General features: G+C 41.1%; 1 protein-coding gene across 4 annotated transcripts in view; it reads right to left on the bottom strand.

Annotated features, from left to right (window-relative positions):
- Positions 1–529: 529 nt before the first annotated feature.
- The window catches only part of UBE2V1 (ubiquitin conjugating enzyme E2 V1), a 33,607-nt gene continuing 14,539 nt past the window's right edge, over positions 530–19,597 (bottom strand). Inside the window, exons 2-5 of one of the 4 annotated variants that reach the window (XR_008557819.1) lie at positions 15,784–15,932; positions 3,413–3,538; positions 1,136–2,236; positions 530–1,012 (exon numbers count right to left, since the gene is read on the bottom strand). Coding sequence is in view for 3 of the 4 variants with exons in the window: in XM_008141173.3 (XP_008139395.2) it covers positions 2,090–2,236; positions 3,413–3,538; positions 15,784–15,932 (422 nt within the window). In the remaining variant the exon portion in view is untranslated. Of the gene's footprint in view, positions 2,237–3,412; positions 3,539–15,596; positions 15,649–15,783; positions 15,933–16,582; positions 16,644–19,597 lie in introns of those variants that run through there. The other 3 variants (XM_054724500.1, XM_054724501.1, XM_008141173.3) reach the window with 3 other exon arrangements.

Raw genomic sequence — 19,597 nt, 5'->3', positions numbered from 1 at the left:
AAAAAATAACCTTGGGTGAGGATTAGCAACAAAAACAAACAAACAATAAGAATGCCACCCTGTTTGTTTACTACAATCTTTTAGGACAAGGGTTGGAAAATTACGGTCCACAGGACAAACCTGGCCCACTGCCTGTATGACCCCCTGGAATGAAGAATGTTTTACAGATGAACATTTGCAACTGATTTGATAATAGGGAATACAAACTTTATATTCCAACTAAGCAAAATGTTCTCCTCTAAAAAAAGAATTCCCACTACAAAAAAAATTACACTCAATTATTATATTTTTAATTTCATCAATAAAAATAATTTGTGGAAATTTGTTTTCTCTCATGACATAAATACATTTTCTATCTTGCCTCTTGGCCCACGAAGCCTAAATATTGACTAACTTAGGCCCTTTGTAGAAGAAGTTTGCCAACCCCAGCACTAGGAGGTCTACCGGAATCCCACAGCACCTAACACATCACTAGTAAATGCCGATCCTGTTACATGCCAAGAGGAAGAAGAGCAGAGCTTCTTAAATATTAACGCACACTTTTTTTTTATTATATTAAAATCAGGCAATGGTCTGACAATAAAAAGGCTGCTTATGGAATACTGTTATGTTAAACTTTACTTACAGGATGTTAAATCCTTACAACTAAGGTTTTCCCCAGAAAAAGATTAATGAAAACATCAATTGCTTTTCAGACTTGATAGTTGCTGCTTCGAAAGGTGGTTTTACACAAATACTAAATTACAAAAAAAAAAAAAAAAAAAATCCTTTATAACACAATGAATCACTTTTATTTCGGTATGCATCCACATCTCAGCAATTAGTGGTCCTGAACAGAAAAGTGGAAAAACGCAGCCATTTGCCAGGAAGTCAAGCCCGCCAATTTTGGGGTTCTGCCGTGCACATCGAGTTCTTTCTTAATCCATGCTGAGGACCATGAGAAGCTGCAGCACCAAAACCAAAGTATGCACCGAATTCAAGGTTCTTTTTGTTCCAGTTGTCAGATTCCAAACTAGACCCAAATGGATTGCAAAGATGACCAAATGAGATCTCTGTTTAAAACTTCAATTTGTAAAAGCAAACGCAATGATAGGAACAACAACAAAATTCATTCAGAGGGATCATATGTGCTTACAAGTGTCTTCTGTGGCCTTCCTGAGCTTAAAAAACAAACATATCAGCTGATGATGACAGCAGAGTGGCAGGGCTGAGGACCCAATTTCATTTCCTGGGCTGCTGGAGAATAAATGAATGTGGTTCCAAAACTAAAGGAGGGAGGTCAGAGACTCTTTCCAACCTTACCTGATGGCTTCTGGCCAAAGCAAGGGAGTGTCATGGAAAGTGTTGGGTGGTGATGGTGCAAGAAAGGGACTTGAAGAGGAGGAAGGAGGAAGCAGCACCCCTCGATATAAAGGTGGTGGGGGAAGTTATGGGGAAAGCCCTGAATTCCTCACCAAAGGCCAATTTCGGAGGGGAGCAGAGGGGGTTACAATCTATGCTTCGGCCAAGGGTGGTAGTAGAGTGGGGAAAGGATGGTGGCTTGGAAGGGGGAGGGGCATCATTTAAGACTTAAAAAAAAAGAAACCAGGGGTGCGAAGGAAGCACCCACACACACCCAGCAGTAGTCCCACAGGCTGTGACCTGAAACCTTCACATCTACTCTAACAAGCCACCCCAAGCTGGAGGGCTGTTGCAGGGAGGAGGAGGTGGGGAGGGAGAAGGCAGAGCCCCCAGGCCATGTAATCAGCAGCAAGGTGATTGTGTGATGTGTCTTTTCACAGTTGAGTTAGATGTGCCCCACCAGTTATGATGGGAATCAATTTAAATATACTTTCTTGATCCCAGAAGTTCAACTATGTGGACAGTGGTTACACTTGACAGGATGATTTGTTATAGCACAACTTATATATTTCAAATGGACAAAAAATTAGTATCATTTACAGTGTCTTAAGATAAACTGCCTTTGAACGGGAGCTTCCTTTCCAGTACTTTGAGGTCTACAAGACGTATCTAGAAAATTTACTACTGTGGAAAATGAAGACTGCTTAAATCGAATGGGGGAGGGGCGGGCCTGTGGTTTTCTTTTTAATTAGTTGCTGTAACACTGTCCTTCGGGTGGCTGAGGGAGTTTCATATTTTCTTTAGACATCATTAGGCGTCGAAGCTCCTGCAGGACAACTTTGATACTATATGAATTCTGCCATTTCGCTAGCACTGATATGGCTCTTGGGTCCACCTATAAAAAAGCAAATAAAAACAAATTACTGCTGGGCTCTCAAACAAAAGAACTGTTGTACACCAGAGTTAACCTACAGTATAAATTTGAGTAAAATGCATTTTTTAAAATTGAACACGCTGATCATACAATATCTGACATGCAGAATACCTGCAAGATCCCTCCCACCAGTCTGTTTTTCCCTTTTTATGTCCCAAACCCTCACTGTTTGGGAGACGTAAATTATGGATAAGTAAAGCCACCTTTAGAGAAATGGCCTGATACTCGGCGAGACTCAACCCAACCAGCTCTAAAACAATGACCTGCTTCTGGGCGGGCTGCGCCGCTGCCGCTGCTCAGGGCTTGTCCTTTCTCCACTCTACACCCAGGTGGTGGATGATAAAGATATGCAGGGCAGTTGGAAGAGCAAAGACAACGGGTGGCCTGGACCCAAGCTCTAGTGACAAGGGCCTGCCTCAGAGTCATAATCTCTCAAGTTAACGCAGCATTCCCTAAAAGAAATTTCCCAAAGCATGGGTCAAGTTCTGGTTCTGGACTTTAGGTGGAACTTGGATACAACATTAAACAGTGAACACACAGTACAAGGCTCACATCTTTTCAAACCACCCCCCCCAAATCTTTGGAACACCTCAAAATTTAGGCTTAGCTCACGTGAAGTTAACTTATGCCACACCCTCCAACACCTGCTGATCTCCCCTTTGAACAAGAGAGCTCCAAGGCTCCAAGCCCTTGGCAAAGAACATAAGGAGGAAAAATTTATTCACTTTGCTTTGGTTTTGTAGTATTTCTTGTTGCCATTACTGCCTTATGGCAAGTGCGACTGGTTTTCGTTTATGGCAGTAAAAATAAGTTAAAGAAAGCAAGGACATTAAAAAAAAAATTATATACCAGTGGTCCACAAATTAGGCCACAAGGTAAAAGTGTGACCCTGGGCAAGATCTTTCACCTCTGTGCCTGTGTCCTCATTCTACCTCACAGGGGTATAGCATGAGGACCGATGAGCTCATATATCAAAGTGACGAGCACAGTGCCGGCCCGATGCGTGACCCCACCTCAAATGTTCACACTACAATATATGTCATCGTCATGTAACCAAGGAACACGTGGGGTCAGGCCTAAAAGCACAAGGCATTGCTCAATCCTGGGGAACACGTAGGGGCAGGAAAAACAACTTACCACTCCATTAGAACTATTAACTCCGTTCATATTAATTTTTGTTACAAATCTTACAAAGGGGGGTGCTTCTGGGTATTTGGGTCCACACTCTATTTTAAGGCTGTATATTCGGTTTTCATAAATTGTCTGGAAAAGAAGGGTAGAGATATCAGCAATTACAGAGAATTCAACAAAAAGGCAGACCTTCTGAAAGCCCAACACCCCCGACTGCAGAACGGCTGCATCTGCTTCCAATACGCAGTCTGCCTGTTATTTGGTAAGTCAGTCCCTATACTAGTGCCTGTGTATTCTGGCCTTGGGGAAAAGTTAGCATCATTAAATTTTATTTTTTTAAATCCTCACCCAAGGACATGCTTAGAGAATGGGAGGGACGGAGAGAGGGAGGGAGGAACATTGATCAGTTGCCTTCTGTACATGCCCTGAGTGGGGGGTTGAACTTGCAATCCAGGTATGTGCCCGACCAGGAATTGAACTGGCAGCCTTCTGATGCATAGGACAAGACTCAACTAACTGAGCCACTCCAGCCAGGCACTGAAGTTTTAAGTTAGTATTATTAAGTCCAATCAGGTGGACCTGTTTTTATGTTAATTTTTCTACTTTGCAGAGCTGCCCTACACTCTGGGGATGGTGTGGTAAGAGGTGTTCTCTATTCTGGGAAGCCACACTATATGTCTATTCACTCCAGGATCACAGCCAATGCATTAAGTATCAATATGTCCAAAGCACAGAACAGGGATCTCCTCTTTACAGAACTTCAAAATGAAGCAGAAGGTAGGGGTGGGGGTGCAGAGGGTAGGGGTGGGGTGCAGAGGGTAGGGGTGGGGTGCAGAGGGTACAGATATGAGAGCTGCTCTCCCACTTCATCATCACTCCGGGGCTGTGCACTGCACAAGGGATCCCAGCGGGCAGGTACCGACCCTCCCTTGTATTTTCACAACGGCCCAAGAGATTACCAGTCTTTAGTGTATGTGTGTGTGTGTGTGTGTGTGTGGGGGGGGGGGGGGAGTGGGGAGAGGCGCCAAGGTCACCAGGTCTGCATAAAAAATACTCCTTCTTCAAACACCAGCCGTGCTTTTGTTGGGAAACACTGGAAAAGCCCAATGCCCCACGTCAATGAACTTTTCACTGCAATGTCTACCCAGTAAGCAGTAAAATGTGCTGCCACTGCCAGGCTGTTACTTCTGCCTACAGTACCCTGCCCTCACCTGAGCTACCTACCTTTAAGACCCTGTTCAAACATTACCTAGTCAAACACCCCCCAGTTCAAATATGATACAGGACAGAAGGCTAATCCACAGCTGTCTGTCCTATATTAAATCGCACTGTTATCACTTGTGTCTGAAGACCACACTGTGGTGACGTCTCCCCATCACGTGGCACCTCCTATGGTTCCCTTCTTAGGCACCTGTGCCCTTTCCTCATTGCATGCTGCACAAATAACTGTTCCTGTGTAAACAGCGACATCTAGCGGTCCTTGGAAAAATAAAATTAGAAGATGTGGTTTAAACCCCTGAAAACATTGTGTCTAAATCAAGCATGTCAAACTTGCAGCCCACAACAAATATTTTTGCGGCCCAGCCAATATAACGGTACGTAAGAAACGTTTTAATAAAAAATTAGTAACTTAATTTTTACAATATCCTGTTATACATAATTATTAATAACGAACTACAACATTCACTGATTACTATAATCATGTTGCATTCATTTCCCTTATGTGCAGGCGCACCATTTCTCTCCACTAATACTAGCAGCGAACATTTTAGCAGTCAATTGCCACATCATTAGTCTTGAACTGACTTGTTTGGTGTGCGCAATTCGGAGAACAAGAAAAATAGGTTTATTTGAGTTATGCCTATTAATTTGTGTAGTTATTCAGTGCCTGGTAAGTTAACGTTCAAGAAAAAAATATTAATTTTTATTAAAATGTTCTATTATTTTATGTTAACGATTACTCATTTATTTCAGCCCTTTGTATTCAGCATGTCTCTATCGAAATAAACCTACATTTCTATTGACAACTGAAGCTTCCCAGGACCCTTCAGTCTCCAGGCCTACGCTCTATCCACTGAGCCAAACCAACCAGGGCAGCTCACATAAACTTAAACCTGTTTATTTGGCCTGTGTTAACCTTTGAGTTTGACATGCTTGTCTAAATATTGGCCTGTCCCTAATAAAATAAAAAAAACTGGAACATATTTTAAGATTCAGAAGGTATTGATAATATACCCACAGAAACCCTTCACATCCACTTAACAGAGACTATATACTATAACAAAACCAAAACTCAAATCTGGATTTCCACCCACCCTCAACCTGCTCCAACATCTGGCAGTTAGTTAAAGCAAAAACCCTACCTTCTAATCATCAAAAAGTCTCACATCCACCCACTTTCCTCTACCCCTGTACCTCATCTGAATCTTCCAGGTTTGATTTTCCTTCAGCTCCCTACAATCTGTTCTCCATACAGCAACCTCACTGACCTTTTAAATCCAGAAACTGTCCTTTCAGGCTTAGCCTTTCTACTGGCTTCCTAGTTACCTGAGAAGGAAACCAAAGTTTCTGAATCGGACCCTAGGCACCCTTGCCTTCCTCTCCTTTTATTTTCTGCCCCCCCATCCAGGCCCGCTGGCTTCCTTACTCATCAAACACTCCAAGTTCTATCTTGGGCCCTTATGCCAGCTCCTCCTCTGCATCCTGCAGCTCCCAGGCTCAAGTGAACTTTCCTCTCACAAGTCCCACTGACCCCGCATCTGAAGACTCACACCCAGTCTGGTATCAGACCTCCCTCATCAAACACAGAACAAGGAGGGCAGGATCCCAACAGAATTAGTATTCAAATGTTCATTGAATGAATGAATGTTGCCCTTCATATTAATGTAAAATGAGCAGCTTGTTGCCATTAAGGAGTTTCCTCAGAGGAAAAAAAACCCCACTCAGTAAACATAACAAGTAGGAAGCAAACAGGAACATGATTTCCACACAGATTTATGGAAAACATAAAAGGTCTACCTTAGCACAGTCTCTATCAGCAACTACACACTAAGTATCTGTTGACTGCATGGGTCCCAAATCTATCCCTATGTGTGTCCTGCATTCATGCTCAATGGTTTTGTCTGTCATAAAACTCAAAGACAGAATTTCTTACATAAAATGTCCTTGGGGGTATGGGCACAAGGTAATTGCCAAAGTCACAAAGTTCTTTAAAATATCTGATACCACATTTTGGAGGCTCTGATGCACTAATATCTTAATCTACTGGTACGTTTGTGGCTTATCAGTATTGATAAAATTTCACAGATATCTATTAACAATAATATAAAAATGGTTAAAAAGGTGGGCAGTTTAATAGGATTCTGACTATTACACAGATTAAATATTAATATTACTTTTGACACTATGAAGTCTAATTTTAAAACATCCATGCTATGACTGATTTCTAGAAAGAAAAAAAGAAACACTGAGTTCCGACCACTGATGTTCAACTGGAAATCTCACTGGACACAGTATAAAAGGCTCAACTCAGGTAAACATAGAGACCCTGAAGGGTCATTAAAAAGCCCAAAGTACGATTTTTTATAAAAACAGGGTTGTAATTTGGATATGAGTTAGAAAATTAATCTTGTGTTTGTGCGCTATCCAGGGGACCCTCCAGATTCTGAACTTGAGCTAGACCAAGAGGAATCCATGAGGTGCTATCTGGTCAGACTTAGGTGGATTCTATATCCTTGGTTCTCCCTCTACCTAGAACCTCTTATTTTATTGCCCCCTCTTTTAGATCAACTCTCCTTTGATTTGGATATATTGAGGTTTGTTGAGAAGGATTTTGTAGAGTAGATTAACAAAGTTCCAAGAGTGAAATTACAGTGTGTTATGTGTTATTTCTAATTCATCTTATTTTTCCTCTACATGGGGTACAACACTGTGAAATTCAGTCTTCAACTGATGGCCCTGCAGTTCTCCTAAAACATAGATCTTTGTTTCTTTCTTTAACAAAGTTTAAGCCAGTGTTAATAAATTAAAAAGAGAAACTACTTGTCTGTCCACTTCAGCTTTGTTTTAAGCCCATTTCATATTGTTGTCTGTGTTGTAATTCATACTTTTGATACCATTTCTGATATGTAAAGTTGGTTGCATTGTAAATATCTTAAAGACTTCAATCATAAATAAACTACTGTGGCTGTTAGCAAACAAACAAACCAACCCAACAGGGTTCTGGTTTTCTTCTTTTGTTTGTGAGTGCGTCAGGGACCTCCTGAAAAGGTTCCATGGGAAAAGGAAATGTGCCTGATGGAGAATTGTTAGGGTATCTGTCTCTGCATGGTACACAGTTCTTAAAATTCGTTATTTGATCACGAAACAACACTTCCCACATTGATGACGTGGCTTGAGCTTCATGGGACAATTTGGCAGTGCCTATCAAAATGTGAACCAGGCATGCTCAGACCAGCAAGAGCATTTCTAGGAACTTCCTACAGGCAGACTCAGACTTGTGCATAAAAATGTGAAGCACTGTCTGCAACAGCAAAAATAACTGTAAATAATCTAAATGTCTACATGCAAGGGACTGACTAATTATGGCATATTCATATAATCGGATATTTTGTAGCCTCTTCAAAGGCTGAGGCAGAGCACGCACGCACACAGCCAAGGCAGAGCTGGTGGTAGAGCCAGCAAGTTGCAGAATACGTACAATCTATAAAAACAACAGGCGCCTCCCTCCAACTCTGGGTATATTACGTGCACACAGGCTCTTTCTCCATTAGGCACAACAGGTCCAGAGCCTAGAGATTACAAGCTTTTCCTAGTCAGTGATGGGCAACCTTTTGAGCTTGGTGTGTCAAACTTCGCCAAAAAACTGAGCATAACTCGGGTAGTGTGTCACTTTGAGGAAAAAACATTATTTCGCAAATGTTTCATCCTCAAGAGCAGCAAATGTTTCATCCTCGGCATGCGGTAGCCTCAGCGGCTGCGTGTCATCAGAAATGGCTACGTGTGTCAGTGCTGACATGCGTGTCATAGGTTCGCCATCACTGTCCTAGACCCAAATATATATATATATATGATCCAGCCATGGATTTAACCATGAGGAAAAAAACATCAGGCAAATTCCAACAGAGAGAAATTCTATAAAATACTTGACCAGTACCCCTCAACATTAACAAGGGCAAGAAAAACCTGAAATTGTCACAGTCTCAAGGAGCACAGGATATGACGACAAAATATAATGTAGTATCTTGGGTAGAATTCTGAAACGGAAAATAGACATAAGGTAAAGACTAAGACTACCTGAATAAATTATGGACTTTAGTTAATAATAATGTATCAATATTTGTTCATTGGTTCTTACAAATGTACCACACTAGAACACTAATATACTAACAATAAGGAAAACAGGAGGGAGGTGTATGGGAACTTTCTGTACTATTTTTGCAACTTTTCTGTAAGACAATTATAAATTAAAATTTATTTGAAAAATGCATGATATGGGTAAAGGGAAACAGTACTGACTTAAAAATATGCAAAGAAAATTATAAAATCTAAATTAACATATAATAAAATGGTGATACTAGGTCATCTAAACATTACCCGCGCTACTCAATTCAAAACTTATATGTAGTTAAATGTGGCAGTAAGGGGTACCAGGAGAAAAGAAATGGCACTAGGTATTTTAACAGAGAATTTAATATAGGGAGTCGGTTACATCAGTGTCATTGGACTAAAAAAACTTTAAAAAGGGAACACGAGCTAACACAGGGGCAATAACTGCAGGGAGCAGGTGGTAACCCTTAAGGTTGGGGGAACAAAGGGAACAGGCTGCAGCTGATCAGACCTAGAGGCTGAGGAGTGGTTTCTGGAGCTGAACGAAGAACTCTGAGGAGGGGGCTGTGAGGCCGGTGCTCGGGAGTGTCTCCCAAAGCTGAGGCTGGAACCCACAGGTGATGCCTGAATGAAGGGCGATTACCAGAGTGGCAGACACAGAACAGTCCCTTCTCCCCGCCAGTCAGGCCCTCTCCTGTGTCCTGAACAGAGAAAGCTAACAGGAAGCCAGCTGACAAAGGAAAGACGCAGTTTGTAGCATCCAAAGCAGGGCAGGCAGAGAGAGGTGGGCTTGGAGCTTACTAACCAGCACCTGCACACGCCTTCCAGACAGTGACAAGACACCAGTTTCCTCTGTACACACACAAACTCGCTCTGTCCACCAGTCAGAGTATCCTTCCGAGTGAGCCCCAGGACCCATCTAGAGGCCATAGTAATTACTCATTTCTCTATTCAATCCCATGCTACAGGAATATTCTACAACCTAAAGACTAAACTGTCAAGCTTACCACACAATACTAATAAAATACAAAGGAAAAGAGACACTTGCCCCTTCCCACTTACTTTGTTTTTGTCAGTGTCACCCCAGCATGAGCCCCTCCTCTTGGCAGCAAGAGCTGCTTCTGGCCTCTAGTGCTCTCCTAACCAGTCCCTCTGGCCTCCAGTGCTAGGTTCTGATGGCCCTAGCCTCCTCCCCTGCCCTCCCAGCCCCAGAGAGTGGCTGTTTTCTATAGTGTTATCTTTGTGTTCCTACAGTGTACCTTTTTTGCTTTTTTTCAGTCCAACATCTATTTGATCAACTTCCTATATTAAATTATCGTTGTTGATATAACTAGTATGGTTTCTCTTTTCCTGACTGACACAAAGTTAAAGGGAACAAAGTGACTTCTTACTCCATACTCTGTTTTGTTTTTTAAAAATTTGAGATCAGCCGAAGCCGGTTTGGCTCAGTGGATAGAGCGTCGGCCTGCGGACTCAAGGGTCCCAGGTTCGATTCCGGTCAAGGGCATGTACCTTGGTTGCGGGCACATCCCCAGTAGGGGTTGTGCAAGAGGCAGCTGATCGATGTTTCTCTCTCATCGATGTTTCTAACTCTCTATCCCTCTCCTTCCTCTCTGTAAAAAATCAATAAAATATATTTTAAAAAAAAATTTGAGATCAGATGTAACTTGAAGCTATTAAAAAAGAGACAGGTCAATATGCACTGATGTGGAATGACATCCATCATTTGTTGAGTGAAAAAAAGGTGTTGAGAGACAGTAAAGCATCAAACAGACTGTCAAATTACAGGGGGAAAGTTAGGGAGAGGTGGGGGAGATAAGAGATCAATCAAAGGACTTGTATGCATGCATATAAGCATAACCAACGGATGCAAAACTCTGGGGGGTGAGGGCATATATGGGAGTGGGGTGGGGGGTGGCAATGGTAAGATATGTACACATATAATACCTTAATAAAAAAAATTGAAAAGAAAAAAAAAGAAGGAAAAGAAAAAAAGGTGTTGAAAAACGTTATACAGAGCAAGGTCTCACTTGTATTAAAAAGGTATGTACTTGGGTACTCTCTCTCCAGGGAGCACAACCATGCCATTCCCTTCCCCTTTTCCTTCCTCCACAGGCATGTATCCAACCTCTAAGGGACCTCATGAGACTTGCAACCAGAGCAATGGGCAGCGGCAGCTTGTCCCAGGCTAACCCCCTAAACCTGTCTCTAAGGTCCCCTATCATTTGGCTTTCCAGTGAGCCAAAGCAAACCCAGCCTAGGCTCTCCTGTTCCTTCTTCTATGCCCTTCCTTTTTTACTCTCCTATATATAGTTTTGCTACAGTCAATAAATTCTTGCTTGCTTTTCTACATTTTGTCTCGATTGAAATCTTTCCCTCAGGACAAAAAAAAAAAAAAAAGGATATGTATTTGTGTACCCACAAAAACAACCAGTTGTTGTCACAACTGGGGGAGGGAGGTACTACTGGCATATGGTGCGTAGAGACCACGCTAAACATCCCCCAATGTACAGGACAGCTCCCCAACAACAAAGAATGCTGCAGCCCAGTACATCCTGCTGAGGCGGAGAAACCCTGCTCTGTAACCTGGCTACTGTCAGCACCTCTGTGGTCAGAACTGCACTTCTAATGCTGTGAACAGTGGACATTTGCCTGAATGTTACAAGGGGCACTTGGATGGATTTAGGTTTGGAGAACTTGCTTTCCTTAAAAAAAAAAAAAAAAGGCATTCACATAGCTAACATACACATATAAATAAAGCATACTCGAAGAGTACAAAAAGATATATGGTAAAAAGTAAGTCTCCTTTCCACCCTGGCTCCAGCCAGCCAGATCCCTTTGGAAGAGGACAAATACGGTCACCCATGTCTTTTATGTACCCCCAAAAGTATCTGAAGCACAAGAGCACAAGTACTAATGTATGACCTCTTCCTCTCCCACCATGGCCCCCATCCCCTGTGGCAGCATATTCTGTATACTGCTTTGCACCTCCCTTCTTTTCTTTTACTTTTATTAGTATTTATTTTATGCTGAATTTACTCTGGGACCATAAGTGTTTGTTTCTTCAGCTTTTTCTTCTGTGCAACTCCCTCTTCTGGTTTACGAACAATGTGCTCTTTTTCAGTAAGGATCATCTCAATGTGGCAGGGAGAGCTCATGCATGGGTTAACCCGCCCATGAGCTCTGTAAATTCTACGCTGCATCTTGGGAGCCTTTTTCACCTGGATGTGCTTAATGACTAGAGAATCTACATCTAAACCCTTAAGTTCAGCACTGCTGTCTGCATTTTTAAGCTTGTGCAGCAAAAATTCAGCACTCTTTTGGGCCACCAACCCTGCGCTGAGCCCCACTGTTCTGCCTGGGCACACCTACCAACTCCAACATTTTAACGACGGAATGGCACACATTGCTGCTGTAAAGTGACGTCCTTCAGATACTTGGTGGCTTTTCAAATATGCATAACCTTGATGGTCTGGGAAGTCTCATGAGTGTTTTTAAAGTGAACACGAAGATTTGAGCCTCTTGATTTGCAAGATTTTGTGGGTTTTTCTGGGTCAAGTGAATAGAAAACAATTTTCATAGGTCACCTCTGGCCACTTTGGGGAAGAGGAATAGTGGTGCACCTCACTTTTTTCACTTAAATATCATAGGGATTGTCCCATTTGCAGCACATAAATTTGTTTCATTCATTTGAACAGTTGAACAGTACATAATATAGTCAATTGAAAGACCCTGAGGCAGTTTCCAATATTTTGCTACTGTTGAAAATGCTGCATGAAATAACTTTGTATACGTAGGCTTTTTGGCAATACATTCAAGATAAACTGAGTTAATTCCCAGCAGAATTGCTGGATCATATGGCATACATTTAAAAAAAAATTTTTTTAATCCTCACCTGAGGATATTTTTTCCATTGATTTTTAGAGAGAGTGGAAGTGAGGGGAAAACACAGAGAGAGAAACATCAGTGTGAGAGAGACACATCGATTGGTTGCCTCCCACACGCGCCCTGACCATAGTCAGGAATCGAGCCTGCAACTGAGGCACGTGTCCTTGACCGCAGTCAAACCCACAACCCTTCAGTGCATGGGCCAACACTCTAACCATGAGCCAAACTGACTAGGGCTACATCTTTTAAATTTTAATGGCTTTTCTTTTTAATAATACAATAATAAAAATTTAATAGGGAAATGAGTTACTCAAGTGCTCTATTAAATGCTTTAATAACTGCATATACCTTGTATTCTAATCTTAAAACATACTGGTCATAGGAACCACCTAGAAGCAAATAGTTCCTTTTAAGACTAGCTTTTAACCTTGCAAAGTCAGGGCAATCAAAATTATAGGAATAAAAAGACAGACAATAACAAGTACTGGTGAGGATGCAGAGAAATTGAAACTCTTCTGCGTTGCTGGTGGAAATGTAAAATGGTGCAGCCACTTTGAAAAACAGTTTGGGCAGTTCTTTAACATGTCAAACACAGAATTACCATATGATCCAACAATTCCATCCTAGGTATAAAGAGAATCAAAAACATTAGTCCACACAAAAACCTGTGCACAAATGTTCACAGCAGCATTTTTCATGATTGGAAAAATACAAATATCCATCAACTAATTAATGGATAAACAAATATGGTATATCTATATAATGGAATATTATTCAGTCATAAAAATGTACATGCTATTACATGCATGAACCTTGAAAACATTATAGTAAGTAAAAGTCAGTCATAAAAGACCATATGTTATATAATTCCATTTATATGAAATGTCTACAACAGATAAATTCATAGAGGTAGAAAGTAAATTAGTGATTGTCAAGGGTGAGGAGTGGGGGACAGAATGGGAGTGACTGCCAATAGGGATGAGGTTTATTTCTGGGATAATTAAGATGTTTTGAAATTAGTGATAGTTGACAGTTCTACTAGTAAGTATAATAAAACAACCACTGAACTATTTTTTTATATTTTAGAGGTATATTCTATGGTAAGTGAATTCTATGATATCTAAATTATATCTCAATAAAACTGTTATTTTTAAAAAAGGATGTATGGAAAGCAGCTTGCATACTGAAATTATTTCATGAAAAGTTAGCCCCTTTTGAAAGAGATAAACTAAAACTCAAGGTGATCTAAAGTGCTTTAGGTATAACAGAATATTTTCCACAGAACTTAGTGGTTCTTTTTATTTGTTGATTTGTTTAAATGTGTAATTCAGTGGTATTCAGTGTATTCACAATGTTGTGTACTTGGGTTCACTATTAGGTTGTTACAACCTGAAAACCGATCTGTTGATTAACAAATCTACCGAACAACTAGCCCATTCTGTCATTTCCAGGTGTTCTGGAGAGTAAGGAGTAAGGCACAATAGTTCTCATCCTCAAGAAATCTAAACCACTCTTAGAAAGAGATGAAATGTAGTGAAGGGAGCCATCACCATACAATGGACTTTCAGAGGCAGCAAGAAAAATGATCTCCATGAAGAAATGAGTTTTCTAGATCAGGTTTTCCCCAGTATTTAACAGGTCCAGAAAATCCTAGTTTTCATCGATTTTAAAAAAGATCAAGAAATGAGTAAAGCCCTGGCCGGCTTGGCACAGTGGATAGAACGTCAGCCTGAGGACTGAAGGGTCCCGGGTTCGATTCTGGCCAAGGGCACATGCCTGGATTGCGAGATCGATCCCCAGTGGGGGGTGTGCAGGAGGCAGCCGATCAATGATTCTCTCTCATCATTGATATTTCTCTCTCTCTCTCCTTCTCCCTTCCTCTCTGAAATCAATAAAGAAATATATTTTTTTTTAAAAAGAAATGAGTAAAAACATTTTTTAAAAAAACCTCCAAAACAAAACTATAGTGTTACAAAAATTACTCAAGCAGTAACATTAAATGGCAAAGTTAGTCACTTGCCGTGAGTGTGTGACAGCCTAAGATCAACATTAAATTGTCCTAACACTTTATGAGCAGGACACTTTCTTTTCAGTTGGGGCCACATCCCATGTGACTTTCTATCTCCTACAGAGGTGGTGCAGAGCCTTACATGCAGAGAAAAGAATGAACATAATCATCCTTAAGCACAAGCAGACACAGGAAAGGCCCAGCTGCATTCAGGCAGAATCTCCTACTGCTTGTCTGAAAAATGTATCACATTATGGTAATCTATTTCTTCACTCCTACATCACATTACTACTTAAACTGGATAATACTATAATGGGAACAGAGGAAAACTCAAATTATAAACAGGAGGGACACAATGTAGCAGAGTGGTTAAGAGCACAGGCTCTGGAGATAGACCTGTTTTGGAAATTATCAGCCACGTGATTTTGGGCAAATAACATTTGTGAGTCTGTTTCTTCATCTGTAAAACAGAATGCAAGTACACAATAGTAGCACCTAACAACAGGTTCTAATGAGAATTAAATGACATTTCTGGGGGGCTTACTATGTGTCATTAAAAAAAAGGTCAGCTGATTTTATGAAGAGTGGGAACTCTCAAATCACAAAGCTCGAAAAGAGAGGTCATTTTCCACTGTGTCTTCTTTGCAAAGGCCTCTGGGCCTAACAGTGCCTGGAACAGATCAGAGCGGACCAGGCAGGCAATAACCCTTCGTTGAATGGCCCCCAAAATTAGGATACAGATGCATATTAGACTGGGAAACAATGAATAAAAAACCACAACTGTAAAGGCTTTCCAAGGTTCATCTGGACACTGTCTTCAGGAATGTTGGCTACATCTGGAGCCTTGTTATCTGATAAACCCAAGAGTTTGTTCTAAACTACATCTGAGGGTACAATTACCTCAAACCTCACTGTCTACATTGTCATGTAAATTCACACTATGAGTCTAAACAGGTTTTTGCTTACCATTTAGAGGGATTAAACAGCATCAGAGGAGGTTCAAATATATAAACTGAAACTGGTCAAAAAAGAATAGCCACATTTCAGAAAATATACCATTGGTGAGCTTTTTCCGTGATAAGGCTAATATTTTTAAAAAGGAGGCACAGTGAATTTAAGACATTGACATTTATAGCCGTAGCTCGACGCTTACTCTTGGAGGCCCAATTATCATCCCTGTCCATCTTGTAAGTGTCATGTCTTCGTCATCTTCTAGACCCCAGCTAACTGTGCCATCTCCTACTCCTTTCTGGCCTTCTTCGAGTTCTTCCAACAGTCGAAAATTGCGAGGGACTTTTACTCCTAAAATAAATGGAAAGAAATTCAAGATACTAGCAACTCCAGGGGAACTTGTAAACCTAGAGTTGGTTGCTCATTATCACTACCTGGGAATGAAGACGCTAACATGCAAATAATGCTGAAAGTTGTTGCACCTCACTATTTGTAATTGACCAGCACAAGCAGAAGGAAGAGACTTAGGTTTTGTTACAGGTGAAGTAACAACTGAACCAAGAAAGACATACTCAAAACTAGAAAGACACCCCACCCCATTTCCGTGGCTTTGACGAACTTCATAAAGGGCTTACATGTGGAAATGTTGATTCATTTGGGTCCATTAGTTAGATGAAAACCATCAATATCAATTGCTAACAAAAGTGCCTTGAAGACAAGAAGCGATTTCTTTTGTTTTGATCTTATTACACATTTCTGTGCTCATTTGTTAGAATGACTCTCAAACTACCTTAGGAGGAAGAGTTGTCCTGACTGCATCAAATAACAACTATGTCCTCTTGATCAGTAAGAGTCAACCAAAGGCACCAAGGATAACATTTTCAATTATTTAAGCCATAGTTTCTCTCTTAAAAGAGAAAGCTAAAAGAGTAAACAAGTCAGTTCTCTGATTTCCTTGTTTCTAAAAACCCAAAGCCTGACAAGGAAGTACACAAACACACCTCACAGGTTCCAGCCACTACTCCCGAGTTCAGACTGAGGCTTGAGCCGTTGTTTCTGGGTGTCTTCCAGAACAGAGCGTAGGTACTGGGGCCAGAGAGGGAATGAGGCGGTGGGAGGGCACAGAGCAACTCTCCTAGGGTTGCTCTCTCAACCAGTCCTGACTATCTCTCCTTCCTCCCACCTCTTTCCCTGGAATTTGGACTATTCCTCTGGATAAAACTCAGGATCCAGGCAAAGCGTTCTTTGCCTTAAATGCTGAGCCCCCCAACTGGCTAGACTCTCAGAGAGATAAGTAACTCAACATAGGACTGTGAACAAAAACCCACTGAATGGACGGTGGAAGATGTTCCCGGAATATCTCAGTATTTCCCGAAGTGTGGGATGCATGCTACTATTAATTCAATTTGAATAAATATCTGAGCATTGACTATATATCAGACACTTTTCTAGGCACTGGGGAATAAGTAGTGAACACAAAAACGCCTGCCCTCATGGTGCTTACACTCTAGTGGGACACATATAATTGATAAAATAAACATGCAGATTATGTAGTATGAGAGATGGTGGTGTTCTGGAGCACAAAGTAATGACAGGAGGAGTTACAATTTTAAATAGGGTGATCAAGGAAAGTCTCACTGCAATCAGGAGTCATGACTACAGACCTGAAAACGAGGGAGCCTGACTTATGGAGGGGGAGGGGGAGGGAGTCTTCCAGGCAGAGGAAAAGGCAAGTGCAAAAGCCCTGGAGGACCTTGCCCACAGCGTCAAAGAGCAACCATACCAAGTTAGCTGCAGCAGAAAATTAGGGACTTCAACTATTATTGAGTGACATAAAAAAGCCACTGGAGTTCTAAACAGAAGAGTAACAGAATCTGCCTTGTTTTAACAGGATCCCTCTGACTCCTGTGTGAAGAACACAGTGAAGGGAGCTGGGGCAGAAACAGCTAGGAGGCTATTCCAAGAATCCTGCAAAGGATAATACCGGCTTGGACCAGGTATGGCAGTGAAGGTGGTGAAAGTAGCACAATTCTAGATATTTAGAAATCTGAACTGAGAAGATTTGTTGTCAGATTGCCTATGACACATGAGAGAGAGAGGAGTAAACTATGGCTCCCAGGCTTTTGGTTTGAGCAACACATAGATGATTTTAGGTGCACATGAATGAACTTGCTTTTATAGTCATGTATTTATTTTTAAGAATAAGTTATTTAGGGCACATAATATTATACTAACTTCTCATTTATGCTGATGGTAAAATTTTCCTTTTAAAATAAATGTAAGTGCCCTTGCTGGTTTGGCTCAGTGGATAGTGTCTGCCTGCGGACTAAAGGGTCCCAGGTTCCATTCCAGTCAAGGATACATGCCCAGGTTGCAGGCTCAATCCCCAGTAGGGGGCGTGCATCAGGCAGCCGAGCAATGATTCTCTCTCACCATTGATGTTTCCATCTCTCTCCCCATCTCTGAAATCAATAAAAATATATTTAAAAAATAAAATAAATGTAAGCAAAAACCTGAAAGCATACTTGAATGGCTTGTCTGGGAAACTGCCATTTTTCATCCATAGAACAGCCATTAAGTCTCCTCCAGCAAACACAAAACTGAAGGATGTCTGTGACATTATAAGCAAAGAGTCAGAGAATACATCTTTTGTTCAAAAAGAGTTAAATATAAATCTTTAATAATCCTAACTAATTTGGATTAGGGGGGAAAAATCAATGTGCATTACTAATTGGTTAATTTATAAACCTAAACTAATACAAATGAATGGTCAACAAAGAGCATAGAATCATACTGATAGGAAGACTGATAAACATCTGACCACCTTATCATAGATGGTGTAATGGGCTGAATTGTGTCCTCTTAAATTCATGTTGAAGCCCTAACTCCCAGCACTTCAGAATGTGACCATATTTCGAAACAGTGCTTTTAAAGAACGGATTAAGTTAAAGTGAGACTATTAGGATGGGTGCTAATCCAATTTAACTGATGACCTTAGAAGAAACTTAGACACACACAGAGACAATAAGGATGCACCTTTGCATGAAGTAAAGACCATGTGATGAGGACACAGTGAGAAGGCAGCCACCTGCAAGCCAATGGGAGAGGCTTCAGAAGCAACCAAACCTGCTGACACTGACTTTTTTTACTTCTAGGCTCCAGACCTTGAGCAAATAAATTCTGTTGTTTAAGCCACCCAGTCTGGTATTTTGTTATGCAGCCCTTGTAAACTAATACAGATGCTAAGTGACATCTTAGGCTTAAATTGGAAAGGAAACAGACCAAGATAGCAACAGTGATTATCTCTGGGTACAAAGATTATGGGTGATTTTCTCCCCCTTTTCTTATTTCCTGACTTCTTTTACCTCTCTTATTATTTGCATAGCAAAACAAAACAATAACAATATATTCAGGGCCCACATCAACCACACTGTAGGCAAGGGTCCTACTTCTGGGCCTTTGTACTTGCTATTCCCTCTGCCTGAAACACCCTTCCCCCAGATAGCCACCAGTCTTGCTCCCTCACCTTCTTCAGGGCTTCAGTTGTATGACACCTGATTGCAATATGGATCGCAGAATCTTTGAAAGTGGGAATCTCACTTAATGGTATTCCCTAAGTGACCAATAACTGTGTCTGTATTTTTTAAAAATATATATTTTATTGATTTTTAACAGAGAGGAAGGGAGAGGGATAGAGAGCCAGAAACATCAATGAGAGAGAAACATCGATCAGCTGCCTCCTGCACACCCCCCACTGGGGATGTGCCCGCAACCAAGGTACATGCCCTTGACCGGAATCGAACCTGGGACCCTTGAGTCCGCAAGCCGATGCTCTATCCACTGAGCCAAACCGGTTTCGGCTGTCTGTATTTTTTAATATTACCAAACTTGTTCAAGTCAAATGAACAATGGCAAAGTACAATAACTTCCATAGCTAAGTCCTTCACTGAATGAAGTTGCTTCTTTTGGCAAGATAAATGTGCTGCTTTCTTGTGTCAGATAAAATTTAAGTCAGG

The sequence above is a fragment of the Eptesicus fuscus genome, chromosome 12, assembly GCF_027574615.1.
Source record: "Eptesicus fuscus isolate TK198812 chromosome 12, DD_ASM_mEF_20220401, whole genome shotgun sequence".
In the NCBI taxonomy this organism is placed as follows: domain Eukaryota; kingdom Metazoa; phylum Chordata; class Mammalia; order Chiroptera; family Vespertilionidae; genus Eptesicus; species Eptesicus fuscus.
Note: the sequence above shows the minus strand (reverse complement) of the source record. Positions and strands in the feature narration are given on the sequence as shown.